This window comes from Vespa velutina, chromosome 5 (genome assembly GCF_912470025.1).
Source record: "Vespa velutina chromosome 5, iVesVel2.1, whole genome shotgun sequence".
NCBI classification, from domain to species: domain Eukaryota; kingdom Metazoa; phylum Arthropoda; class Insecta; order Hymenoptera; family Vespidae; genus Vespa; species Vespa velutina.
In genome coordinates, this window is record NC_062192.1 from 4,572,216 (window position 1) to 4,587,031 (window position 14,816).

At 31.0% G+C, this 14,816-nt stretch overlaps 2 protein-coding genes across 5 annotated transcripts in view; one reads left to right on the top strand and one right to left on the bottom strand.

Annotated features, from left to right (window-relative positions):
- Positions 1–6,288: 6,288 nt before the first annotated feature.
- LOC124949083 (glycine receptor subunit alpha-2) lies at positions 6,289–13,270 on the top strand. Of its 4 annotated transcripts, XM_047493651.1 has the most exons (10): positions 6,289–6,544; positions 6,616–7,011; positions 7,172–7,247; positions 7,700–7,837; positions 8,887–9,064; positions 9,609–9,835; positions 9,905–9,987; positions 10,086–10,397; positions 10,821–11,026; positions 12,635–13,270. In XM_047493651.1, the coding sequence occupies exons 3-10, from the start codon at positions 7,174–7,176 to the stop codon at positions 12,809–12,811; spliced, it is 1,395 nt and encodes a 464-aa protein (XP_047349607.1). In that variant the 5' UTR covers positions 6,289–6,544; positions 6,616–7,011; positions 7,172–7,173; the 3' UTR covers positions 12,812–13,270. The 4 variants fall into 4 exon arrangements, with proteins under 4 accessions (XP_047349607.1, XP_047349606.1, XP_047349608.1 ...); XM_047493650.1 differs by having other exon boundaries at positions 6,289–7,011; XM_047493652.1 differs by having other exon boundaries at positions 6,290–7,011; positions 7,706–7,837.
- A 251-nt stretch (positions 13,271–13,521) lies between these two features.
- Positions 13,522–14,816, bottom strand: part of LOC124949079 (potassium voltage-gated channel protein Shal) — a 106,304-nt gene continuing 105,009 nt past the window's right edge. Inside the window, exon 5 of the mRNA XM_047493640.1 lies at positions 13,522–13,868. Coding sequence (XP_047349596.1) covers positions 13,860–13,868 — 9 coding nt within the window. The 3' untranslated portion in view covers positions 13,522–13,859. The remainder of the gene's footprint in view (positions 13,869–14,816) is intronic.

A 14,816-nucleotide genomic window follows, 5' to 3' on the forward strand; every position in this document is an offset into this window, starting at 1 on the left:
CGCTATATATTTAGATTTAGATTTCTATAGATCGCAAGCAACACCGATCCATATCTCACCACATAGAGGTTGCTGCTATTGTAGATCTATGGGATAATGTTAATTTTATTTTATGATTTTACTTTCATGCTTTATTAATCTATCAACGAATTCTCGATCTATATATACTCTCTTTCTCTCTCTCTCTCTCTCTCTCTCTCTCTCTCTATACACTCGATCTACATGTATTCTATATATATTCTCGATCAATAAGAATAATATTTTCTATACAAAGATCTCGGTGTTTTCCTTTTTAAATTAGGATTGTATTAGAATTGTACTACGATTCTAGATTTCATTCTGCATTTTAGTGCGAAGCAAAGAAGAGGCTATATGCTGAAGAGGCCCTCACAAATTGTGTCTCAAGAGGGCAATTATTAGGCTATTAAATTATTTTCAATAGAACTCTTCGAGAATAACTCTTATTTTAATTTTAACATGTTATCACTCAAAGTGCACTTATGGTGATCGATGTAAAGTTGTAGATTTAAAAAACTAAGACGATATAATATTCCGTCTCTGATACCACATTACCGCGTGTAAGAGAACAGGATTATTTAATATTTTATGTATTTTTATTATTAAAATTGAGTCGTAAGTTTTTCAGTATTTTTTTTTTTTAATTAAATTCATAATTTTATTCTTATAAAATAGTATAAAAAACGTATAAGATATGGCAATTGTGGGGGACCATTGAAAGTGCATTGAACGAAGGTGCACACAAAGATGAAACGAGCACATATGAAAGTGCGCCAAGATTCCACTTTGCTTCGCATACACGTTATTAGAATTATTCGATATTTTGCATTTTTATTATTAAAGTCGAGTCTTATACATTTTTCATTTTTTCCTTTTCTTTAAAATTAAATTAAATTCATACTTTTATTTTTCATAAGTAGTATATTTCTTATTTCAATAAAAGTAAGTTCTAATAATATCGTAGTAACGAAACATATGATATGGCAATTGCGGGGAACAATGCAGCTGCACTGAGGTACATGTGGAGGTGAAATAAGTACACTTCAATATATGCCGTGTTCTTTATTGTCACAGCGTCAAATGGAAAGAATTAAAAATTAAGAATTTTTCTTTTTTAATCCAATATAAGTTAGAGAATATATCAAATTATGGATATTTAAAATTTACATTTAAAAGAACATAGATTTATTCGTGATATATGAGTGTTACGAGAACGATAATGAAACCTATATAAGAAATAAATGACGCGATAGTATCGACCGATTGAGTACATGTTTTACAGTATTACTATTTTAAATTTTATTAAATTTTATAAATACTGTTTTAAATTTTTATATAAATTTTTATGTTCCCTCGGGAACACGGATTTTAAAGTAGAGTCATCGTTATTGTAATACTCGCGTGAGTATTCTCTTCGTGAATGGATTTCATTTTATTGTTCATAATTTCACTGAAAAAAATTGGGAACATGAATTTTAAAGTAGAATCAACGTTAATCCTTGGGTCTCCAGATGCAGCAACCTCCACGTGGTGAGACCTGGGTCGGTAATACTTGCAATATATCGAAATCTAAATCTAAATATATAATGCAAGTACTATCGGGCGAATGGCTGGTTATTTCAGTGCTTTTCCAAAATCTTTTAGTATAATAAAATATTAAAGTAATTACGTTATAAAATATCGTCAATAATACTTCAATGTACAATTAGATTATCTATAGTAAAATTCTAAAATAATTTTTTAAAGAAACGCATTGAAAACTTTTAATTTCTCTATTATTTTTATTTATTTTTACTTGTTCTTGTTTATTCTTATTAAACTATATTACCTATTGTACTTATGTTTGGCATCATATTTTCACATTTTACTATTCAATTAGATACTTGCCATTCCGCTAAATGTTACTTATAAGATTCTTACATTTCTAGTGTATGAAATATAAAAGATACTATACATTTTTTATGAATGATTGAAAACGTATTTCCTTAATTTTATCATATAATCAAGAAGCTCATTAAAATGCCTCAATGAGTTTACGTAGCTTCTTCGTATAAGCATCGTTTAAAGCCTTTCCTTGACTTTGAAATCGATCAGGAAATCTGAACATCAGTTTATACACACACACACACACACACACACACACACAAGCGAGAGCCATCGTCTACTTCATAGAAACAAAGCGTATACCACACAAGCATTTATATGAAAATTAATCATAGCAGTATGAGCTTCTGCCGTAAAACTCAAGGGGCGCCACTATACGAACTTCCTTTTAGACGAAAAATGTCGAAAATAGTATTTACGCCAACAATGAATTCAGGCGTAATTCTTGATCAATTTTTATGACAAGTATCTCATTTTAAAGATGAAAGTTAAAGCGAGGATATGGGTTTTTCGTATTTTTGAAAAAGTTTTACTCTTATGCATAAATTATTCTCGAAAAAAGATCATTTTTTAAAAGAGAATAAAACCCTTTGAGACTTTGTTCATTAAAATCAGTCAAGAATTACACCTGTAGATCATTATCTGTAGTCATAAAATATCAAAGAGATATGATGAACAAAGTTAAATAAAGAATAAAATATATTTTATGTATGTTTTTTATTATTTACTAATATAATTATTTACTAATGTAAAATATTAGTAATTAATTTAGTAAGAATTAATAAAAACAAAAAACTATAAAAAGAATAATAATAATTAAAAATCATCTATAAAATGCAATATTTTATTAAAATAATGATTTAAGGATTAACTATTATAAAAGATTATAAATATTAAATTCGTTATAATATAATATTACATATTTATAATAAATGATAATTATATCAAGATTGTATCAAATTGTACAATATTATCATATTGATAATGAAAATAAAAATAAATTTTTTATTTAAAAAAAAGTAGTAGAATAATTTGCTGTAGACAAATGACGAACAAATTATTTGCTTTATAAAAAATTTCGCATCATTTGCATCATTACAAGTGCATTATTTCGTAAATATTTTCATGAAAATTAATCTTTGTATTAGACAAAACTCAACTATATATTAATTATAATCAATAGATATTTATTTTTAATTCTTATTTTTTCAAAGATACGTTCCATTGACAGTCTTCTTATTTAAAAAGATTATAATGCATTATTATATATATACATATATAATTATTACCTATACTATTTTATATTAAACATGTCATTTCGTTATACACAATATATACGCATAATATTTTAAACGAACAATGTTTAATTATTGCTATCCTATGAGTATTATGTTCTTTTTTCTTTTTCTCACAGTTTTGAATATCCAAATATACTTATTGAAATATCATAAAATTCAAAATAACTCTTGCCTTATACTTTAAACATTTCCAAAGTTTAAAATAAGTTTAAAACACCTTACATCTTAACGTTTTTCCTACATATTATAAAAAAAAAAAAAAAAAAAAAAAAAAGGAAGAAGTAGAATAAATAAATATAAAAAAAATGTTACAACTGTAGAGCGAGTGTTGATTGCAAACATTAAGTAGAGTTGCACAAACAGGGCGCATTTGAATAAAACCAACCCAGATTTTTATATTCTAGTCCATATGCAATTAGAGAGGAATGATCTTCCTACTTATGTACGGTACAAGACGACTGGTTGACTGACTGACTGGTTGGCCTACATGCGATCGCGTATAAAAAGCAAGAGCGCCTCTGTGATCCCCTTTTTTTAAGATTGTCTCACTAATTGTTTAGGATCAACCGTAAAAGAAGTCTACGGATAAACGAGGGGTATGTGCGCGCACGTTCGCACGAACTCCTACCTTTGACTTTTTTTTTACGATTACTTTTATCTCTACATTTCTATCTTTATCTACTATACGTGCATCAGCATACACACATACACACACACACACACACACACAAAATATCTACATATTATGTGTGTGTATGTATAAATATATATATATATGCAGATAGAGGAAACAATAAGATCTATAACTTTCTCTCTCTCTCTCTCTCTCTCTCTCTCTCTCTCTCTCTCTCTCTCTCTCTCTCTCTGTCTCTTTCTCTGTTTCCTCTGTCTTTCTCTCTTTCGCGCACGATCGTGTTTGACACGACCTCACGACCACACCAGCTTAACCCCACTTACCCCCCGGCTGCACGAGCTGGGGAGGATTTAAAAGCGTATTTCAGCCTTCGAACTTAGCCTGCACCATTCCGTTTAAGTATGTGAACTGTCAAAACACCTCGCGCGAAATAATTGGATTGCCGATGGATCTCAGCTGGGCTCTTAAACAGATATTATATCAAATCTTTCTTCTTTATTTTCTTTTCCTCTTCTTTTTTTTTCTTCTCTTTTTTTTTTTTTTTTGTTTTAATAGATAACTTTATCAATGGACTGAAAATTCGCCGTACATTACTAGTCATCGATTGCGTTGAAACAAAATGTACGTAAAAATTTTTATAAATATTCCATGATATTAAAAAAGAAAAAGAAAAAAAAAAAACAAAACTAATACAAATCACGTTGAGAATAGAGATTCGATAAATTTTTTGCAAGGAGAAGATCGAAAGTCATCTTTGATTAAATTTTATAGAAAGGAAAAATATTCCTTATATAATGCACAATTAAGTCGCATACTTGGTACGATGGCTCTCGACAAATAACCTCATTTTCCATCCACAACTCCATCGACCATTCAACTTGCGTCTTTATCCGACGGTGGATCGATCAAATACTTGTTCTTCCATATTATTTTTAACTTCATACATTATATTTTTCGAATATATTATTATCGAAGGGACTTCCGTCGATTTTATGACAAATATTTATCGAATTTTTCTATTCACTCGTATATTTTTAAAAGAAAAAAAAAAAAAAGAATACAAAATCTCTTTTGCTTTCTCTACTTTTTTCGATTAATATTTCTAACTAGTTTAAATTTTTTCACGTAGTCCGTATATATTTTCCTCTGTTGGCCGTGCGCCTATGTTTTAAAACAAGAATGAAAAGAAAACCGCAGAAGAAGGGAATGAGAAAGAAAGAGAATTCACTTTGCGCTTAACAATCGAGAAGGCCGATAAATCGACAATCTCACAAAGCAGAAACACTTTAATCCGGAATGGACAACATCGATAACGTACATTTTATCTAATGAAGCAATCATGTTGATCGATGATGAACGCTTTTTCTCGTGAAGAAAAAAAAAAAAAAAAAAAGAGAAAAAGACGAATGCTTTAAAAAATCCATGAACGAATGTACAAGACTGATACATTAAAACACATCGTTCAAATTTTAATTTCAGAAATTTCATTTCGCATTGTTAAGAGAAATCTCATCGTAAGATAAAATTTAAACGAAGTAAATGACAGTATATAATAAATAAATATATAAATTATTCGTATAACTATATCAATTCTCATTCATAAATAGCGTATAACATAAAACGATATAAGAGAACAAGACGGATATTTAAAATAAAAAATGAGGACAAAAAAAAAAAAAAAAAAAAAAAAAAAGAAAAGAAAAAGTGGAATTAGAAAGAAAAAGAAAAAGAGAAAGAGAAAGACAGAGAGAAAGAGAGAGAGAGAGGGAGAGAGAGAGAGAGAGAGACGATCTCGTTCGTTTTCTCGTGGAGAGTGAATCTCATTAGTTCAAAGGGAAGTGTGATTGTGTCAAACAAACACATACACGTAATATAACCTAAGAACCTACGCTCGCGCACAAGTCCACGCTATATATATATATATATATATATATATATATATATATATATATATATATATATATGTAGTTAACGTTCATCGATGAGAGAAGGGAAAGGTGTGTAAGTTCGACATACTATTACCAGGCTATCGGCACGCGGCCATTTCCCGTGTTCTCCGTAGCAGCCTCTTTCGCGACGAGGACACACGGAAAGGCACAACAACGTGGACAACGAGAGAAGCTTCGCGCAAAAAGGCCGTACACTTGAATATACACACAGATACAAAAGCAACCTTTAGAACACATACGTTACACACGGTAACGGCCGTGTCTCTATCTATCTATCTCTCTCTAGCACCGATGAAAGAGAAGAGTAGGGCTTAATCAGTTAGTCGATAGGCAAATTGGCTTAGAGACACCGACCGACCGGGTGGTTTACAGAAGCAGCAAACCCCGTGCAGTGGCCAGTGGTTGAGTGGCGAACCAACCGTCTCTCTTTCTCTCTCTCTCTCTCTTTCTCTCTCTTTTTCTTTCTTTCTATTTCTCTTTATCTTACTCGCCCACCCTCCCTCTCTCTCTCTCTCTCTCTCTCTCTTACTCTCCCTCTCTCTCTCTCTCTCTCTCTCTCTCTCACTCTCTCTATCTCTCTACCTCTGTTATTCGATTCTTCGTAAAACGATCGACAGCTTTTACGACGACGACGAGAGAACGACAGTTGCGCGTCCTCCATCGTCGTTCCAGGGGTTTCCTCGAGGAATCGTGCTCGAAAAGAGAGAAAGAGAGAAAAAAAAGGGTCTACAGTGGATAGATTCGTGAACGACGTAAACTCGGTAAAAAAAAGAAAGAGAGAGAGAGATAGAGAGAGAGAGACGAGGAATAGAGAAAAATTGAGTGTCCGTAGCCACCGACGCGTGCGATGACGAAAAAATACTATTATTGTTATTACCAAAGGAAAAGAGATAATTCAGTGATTTGTGTCTAAAGTTCGTCAAACTTGTATTTAAAGATCGATGATACGTCGCGACAAACTGGATCGACTTCGGATCGATGATCTCTCGATCGGTTACTTTCTTGTAGCTTTGATCGTATATGTGAGAAAACAACATTGCAGTAGAATCATATCGTCGTGACGACGTCAAGCTAATATACGAAAGGATTTGTTAATTCGTCAACGAAGATAAAAAGGTTTGCGATCTGGATTGGCTGTGGGAGCCTCGATTTAAGTATAGACGACGATAACAAGGACGCAGTGAATAAGGGCGAGAAAAATCGGCACGATAGAATGTGCAGCTGTTCGGTAAATTTTTTTCCTATCGAAAGATGTAAAATGTAAACGTTTTCGTGAATTTCTTTACGTTCTCTTTTAAATTTATTATAATTTGTTTTTTTTTCTTTTTTTTTTCCGATATTATTACGAAAAGTTCTCCCGTGAAAATTAGCCCGTTTCGTGTTTTTAGGAATGACGAGACACTCTCTGATGATTCTATGCTGCTATCTTTATACCCTCTTTGACATGGCAGCTTTACATTTTCCGTGAGTAAATTGAGGAAATAGTTAATTGAAGAACTCTCTCGGCAGGGCTAGTATTTCTTTTCTTTTTTCTTGTTTTTTTTCGCATAATGAGAGAAAAGAGATTTCCCGATTAACGTCACCTGATACACGTGAACCTATGCAATTTCAAAATATTATTAATAATTTGTCTAATGTACTTCAATACACGTGTCAAAACGCGATTATTCTTTCGGGATACGATCGAAAACAAAACAAAAAGAAAAAACAACATAATTATGGGAAATCTCTCCTTCCTTTTTTCGAGATTATCCTGAAACGACGCTTATGTTATATCGTTAATTTTCTGTGAAAAGGATTATTTGATAATAATTAATTATTCCCTACGAAAAAATATATTCTTCGGTGTTCATCCCTTTTTGCACGAATGACGATAATATAAACCTTACCCCTCCATCACCTGCCACTGTGTCGAGTTTCAGCGAGAAAGTATGCGAACCGGTTCTTTCCACGGAGGTCGAAGGGTGGCATATTAAAGTCGATAGCCTATCGTCTAGTACAATTCGACTTTCGGCGAGAAAGCGCGGGTACCGGTTTTTTCCGAAGATCGAAAGGTAACGCATCCCAAAATGATCGATATCATCCAAAGTACGATCTCTTTTTTCATTTACAACTTGTTCAAAATTTTTACGTCTCTTTTCGACGAATTCCTGACACGAAATCAACTAAGAAGTAATTAAGGAAAATAAAAGATTATATGGAAGGGATAAAGAAGCTGGTGATAGAAAAGGCAAGAAATTCTTCTTAAAAATCTTTTTATGGATTATCGATTTGATTAAGTTTCATGGAGGAATAAAACATCGGGTTTGACATTAGTCCGTTTTAATAGACCCGAATAAACGAATCTACTTAATCATATTATATGGTTCGATTGAATTTAGGATGTACGTTAACAAAATTGCACTAATATAAAGCACGATGCAAACTATGCACGATGTCTATCTTCCACTTTCATCTGAGGAGAAACGGAAGTGTTAAGGACGATAAAATAATCAGATTCTTTCGATCATAATTTTACCTAATCAAAAAAGAAAGACCTATTTAAAAAATAAGTATCTTCTTAAAGATAACTTATCCAGACGACCAACCGCATCGACGTGTGAGCACGATTATGGTAATGCGATTGGTATAGATATCGCGATATATATATATATATATATATATATATATATATATACACATATATAAGACATACATATAAGACAGAGGTCGTAGGTTAGGCATATTAAAATGTCTGCATATAAGGAACACACGTCTATCTATCTCGGGTGAACTTAAAGGTGTGCCAAGCACGAAGACTTATTATGGCTTCTGTAATATTGCTGTTTCATCAGGAATCGCGGCAATATTTTACACTCGCTTATATCTTTTTTATACTTCTTTTCAAAAACCAATTTCGAAAAAAGAAAAAATTCTTTCTCTTTCCGAGATTCTCTCATGAATGTCCGTCGTTTAGGTGTCTTCCGTTAATACACTTTCACACGAAAATTCATTTCACTGGTTACAATTTATATCTACGTAATGAAAGAGTATGAGAAGAGAAAAAAGTTCGAGTGCATTTTTTCTCCCTTCTCTTTTCTTTTTTTTTTTTTTGAATTTCCAGAGAAGCCGACCAAGAGGATTATGGTAGAAAAGAGGTATCTCTATCGTTAAGAGATATCCTACCGATAAATCCAAAGCAATATGACAAGCACAGAGCACCAAAATTCTTGGGACAGCCTACCATCGTTTATTTTCACGTCACGGTTCTCAGCCTCGATTCTATTAACGAAGAATCTATGGTGAGTAGTTATAATAAATATAGAATGACTAAATTTAATTGTAAGGAACAAGAAACGTCACATGAATAATTGTCGGCAAGCATCATATTCGATATTGATTATCAATGAACATCTTCATAAACGATCACATAATTTACCGAAAAAAATTTGTTCGTATAAAACTGTAGAATTTTATAACTTTGTTTGACTATAAACAAGTATATGGTCAATAAATTATTCATATATTTTAACTATAGCATCAACTACAATTCAATTCATTCTATATTATTACTCTATTTCATTTTTTCAACAAAAGTATCATCTGATAAAAATCCATTTACTAAATAATTAATTTTTTCCCTCTCAGGAAAAATGCTCTTACGTTAATATAATCCTACGTCCAGGATGTACGATATCTAAAAATAAATATCTGCTCTGTCGTCCGTTCAAATATTATTACGAATATTCTCATTTATTTTAATTGAATATCGTGCAACACGTAATTTTTGTTTTTTTTTTTTTTTTTTTTTTTTTTTTTTTTTTTTTTTTTTCCTTTTTTTCACAGACCTACGTCGCTGACATTTTCTTGGCTCAAAGCTGGCGCGATTCTAGATTAAGATTACCAGAGAATATGTCGGAAGAATATAGAATATTGGACGTTGATTGGTTGAACAACATTTGGCGACCGGATTGTTTTTTCAAAAATGCGAAGAAGGTCACTTTTCACGAAATGTCCATACCAAATCATTATCTCTGGCTTTATCACGATAAAACGTTACTTTATATGTCCAAGTAAGTATACTATTTAAAAATATTACTTACCCCGATGAATAATTATCTTCATTTTATAATAATTTACAGATTGACTCTGGTACTATCTTGTGCAATGAAATTCGAATCGTATCCTCATGATACTCAAATCTGTTCGATGATGATAGAAAGCTGTTCGTATGATCATTTTTTATTATTAATTTTAATTCACAGAATTAAATTGTGATATTTATTTATCTATTAAAATATACTTTTTTTTGCTAATTTGCAGTATCTCATACGACCCAAGATTTGGTCTTCATATGGAACATGACTGATCCGTTAGTAGTAAATCCCGAAATTGAACTGCCACAGCTTGATATATCGAACAACTATACGACCGATTGTACGATCGAGTATTCGACCGGAAACTTTACGTGTATTCAGATCGTCTTTAATTTAAGAAGAAGATTAGGGTACCACCTGTTTCATACGTACATACCTTCGGCTCTTATCGTCGTCATGTCCTGGATTGCCTTCTGGATTAAACCCGAAGCAATTCCAGCTCGCGTTACGCTCGGTGTGACGTCACTCCTCACACTAGGTGAGACTACGATTAAGTTAAATACATTATGAATCGTTCTCATTAATATTGGAAATGTTCCTACGACTATGATCTTTCAATATTAATCTCTACAAGATATATTATACACACGCACACACACACACAGACACAGACACACGATATAAAAATAATGTATAAAACATATTTCAATTTTTAATTCATATATTTAATTCATATGAAACATATTTCCTATATGAATAATGTGCTAAATGCATCCAAGACGTTAAAAGATTTAAAATTATATGAAAAACATTTACATAAGGATCTTCTATGGAAGATTAATTATTGAATGAATAATTTAAAAATAATTTCGTATTTGATAATACCTTTTTTTCTAAGATTAAAATACGATCTTTCTTCTTGAATAGTCGAGAACGAAACAAAATGTACTTATATTCACAGCAACTCAGAATACACAATCCCAACAATCGCTACCACCTGTCTCCTATGTGAAAGCCATTGATGTGTGGATGTCATCGTGCAGCGTCTTTGTCTTCCTGTCTCTCATGGAATTCGCTGTGGTTAATAACTACATGGGTCCTGTTGCAACGAAAGCTATGAAGGGTTACTCCGATGAGGATCTTAGGGAAGCTATCGATGAATTTAAGGTTTCATTTTATTTCCATATTTCATTAATTATAATATTACGTGTATCTCTTTACAAATTTGCAGAAAATTTTAATATGAACACTAATATTGATTTTACTTTTCACTCATTTTTTTTTTTCTATCATTTCTTCTTATTTTAATAATAGTTTCATTAATTGTTAACTTATGGAAAACATTTCTTTAAACAATCGATATAATCTGCAATCGTTTTTAAACGCATTAAAAAAATATCCATTCGATAATGCTTAACCTAGTCACGATTTAGGAAACTATACAATGTATTCAGGAAATTAAAGTGCATTCTCGATAAAACTGCACATTTCCGCAAGTCATTTTTTACTCAAGTTACGAGGAGTATTTTTCAATGGATTCTTGAAAATTATCCGCAGAATAATAGAGAGCACTTTGCGAAAAAGAAAAAAAAAAAGAAAGGAAAAAGGAGAGTCGAGTGGAAAGTTTTAAGGTTGTTGTCAGCTCTGTCGAAACTCTTATCCCGTTCCATTGTTACGGGGGACTTTATATTGCCAAAGATATGTAGATAGAGATAGAGAGAGAGAAAGAGAGAGAGAGAGAGAGAGAGAGAGAGAGAGAGAGAGAGAATCTAAAAGATCGTACAACTCTATATAATTAAGCATTCTCGATATCTAGTGAACGAACGACTGTGTACGTTTATTACATTTTTCCAGAATGTCATGTAGCATATTCGTTCGTGTATTAGCAATACGTATCATTAAGTACGTAAAGCATAGATATCTCTGCGTTACATTTACGCGTTCACGAACATTTGTGTAAACTCCGGCGATTCCCTTCGGAAAAAACACAATTATTTACTTCTCCCTCGCGCAAATAGATCATTCGTGTTTCGTGTGTAAAAGCTCTCGTTAACGAAACTAGTTGATCCACTTTAAATATCTCTATGCCTTTTGCCATTCGAGAAATTCGAAGGATAGTCTTGCTTTCGTAATTAATCTATCTTTGTATGTATTCGAATGAAGAGAGAAAAAAAAAGAGAGAGAGAGAGAGAGAGAGAGAGAAAGTAAAAGAAAAAGAAAAGAAAAAAATTGGTAGCTTATGATAATTACAAGTCAATCTTATCGGTTTATATCACTTTTATAAAGTACAAAACGTTTCATCAATCCATGATATAAAATGTTAAGACTACGAATCAACGTGACAGACTTTACGAGCTAACTTTTGGAGAAACTTCTTACTCGGAAAATTTTCAAGTCAAAATGTTACTCGGCTAAAACTTTGTCTAGTAATCGAGGAATCGTTTGTTTCCGTCTCGTTTCGTCTGTTTTATGAATAAAAGACATTAGAATCTTTTACATGAAGAGAATCGTAAGTTATTCTCCATCTAATCCATTGTTGAAATATTTTCCTAGAAGTTTTTCTGATACATATATATATACATATAAAAAAAAAAAAAAAAAAAAAGAAATGACAGAGAAACATTGAACGCTCGTTAATAATGTGTATTATAAATCATTTATAAATGAAATTAGGATATATTCATTATTATTAAAATCTTGACATATTCATCAGCGTTTATGTTTTTAACATATATTTTTGTCCTAAAATCTATAATATCATGTAATAATTTATAGACTCCGATGAGGCCCGATTCCGAAAGAAGCAGAAGTCCAGTAAGACCACCTACCGTTCAGTATGATACTTGTTGTCAGGGAAGGGCAACAGCAATTTACATCGACAAAATCTCCAGATTCTTCTTTCCCTTCTCATTTTTCATCTTGAACGTCGTTTATTGGAGCACCTTTCTATAAAACAAGAAGAATCTTCGCCACGTTGCCGATCGATCGATCAATTAACAAACAGAGACATTCGAAATTGAAGAAAATATGATTTAGAAGTGCCTTTTATACAGAGTATTGATAAAGAATTGGCTGATATTCTCAAAACTTATAGTTTAGTTTGAAATAATGAAACAAAGTTTATATGAATGTGTGTGTTTTATGAGATACATCATCTATCACATTAATATTAATTATCTATAATTATATAATAATCATTTTAAAAGAAATGTTTGATATCCCATGAAAAGAGAAAAAAAAAAAAAAAAAAAGAAAAAATACGAACAAATTTATCGAATTTGCTATAGCATCAGAAATCATATATAACATATATTTATAAAAACTCTTCATTATTTTAGCCTAAACAACTTTATTATTATCCTGTATAAAATCTATACTTACAAATCGTATCAATAAATCAATATTAACTTATGTTAACAATTTAAAAGATCAATTCTTCTACTTATGCAAATAATAACAAATTTAATTCGTTGAGCTTTTTAATCCTTCGCACTCGACGACATTCTAAATCTTGTTATTAATTATGCAATATAATAATAATGATGATTATTATTACTAATATTATTATTATTATTATTATTATTATTATTATTATTATTATTATTATTATTATTCCACTATGTTAGTGATATTAAACAAAATATATTTATATCAAATAATTGCTATTGTATTTATTAATATTTATATACCTACTTACGTGTATATTGCTATACAAATACAAATTTTGTATGTGAAAATTACTTTCGATGACCAAACAAAGAAAATGTAGAAAGTGCAAAGGGTTAAAAATGAGTATTTAATTAAAAAAAAAAAAAAAAAAATGTAGAAATGCTTTCTCATGGATAAAAGAAATGGCACACTTACTTACTTGATTGAAGATTTAATATCGTGGCAAGCCGCAAATATGATAGAGAATCTTATCGTAGGAATGTACGACCACTTGTGGGTTTTACTACTAGACAATAATGTGGTATCCCTTACGTGGTAAGCCGCATTGCCATTACACCGTCTAGTTTAATCATAAGAGCATCTTAAAATTATACAAGCTTCGCGTCAGTGAAGAGAAGATAATTAATTGCATTATTAATTATAAATATTTACACATACACACACACACATATATATATATATATATATATATATATATATATATATATACATATATATATTGATACTTACGTTGATACTTACGCGTTTTTTATATCAACGCAAATTAAAAGAAAATATATACACACACACATAAAGAAATTAAGCGTTAAATTATAGGTACTGTGTTAATGTTAACTCGTTATATGAAAAACAATGATTTATTCAAAGAAATTTAAGAGTATTCCTTTTGAATCATTAAATATAAGTGATATATGTAAGAGTAAATAAAATAGAAATACTTTGTTAATAAATTATCATCAGAGATATAATAACCCATATAACGATGTTTATGAGAAGAACATTTCTACGTTCTCTCTTGCTACGTAGTTAAAATTAAATAAAAAAATAAAGAGTCATCAACAAGAGGATTGAATTTTGAAGGAGAAAAAAAGCAGAAAAGGATAGGTCGAAACAACGTGAATAAAGACAGTACTTTATTTTTATATATCTCTTCAGACAGTTCATTATTTCATGAAATGTTCGATAATAAATATATTCTTGAGGCATCGAAGTGGGTTCCACTGGTGTGCAGATCCACGTGCAACCTGTTTTTAAAACTCCGGCAACCAATCGATCCACGATCGGTTGTACGCTTTTATTTTTTCTCTTCTTTTTTCGTTTTTTCCTTTTTTTCTTTTCTTTTTTTCTTTTCTTTTTTTTTCTTCTTTTTTTTTTTCTTCTTTTTTTTATTTTCTAGCAACTCACGGAAAATCGCGCCCAGATTCCGTCGCTCGTAATACATTCCTAAATAAACGATATCGACTCGCGATTTTTACGAGAAGGTTAATCCCTTCGTTTAGGAAAAGTT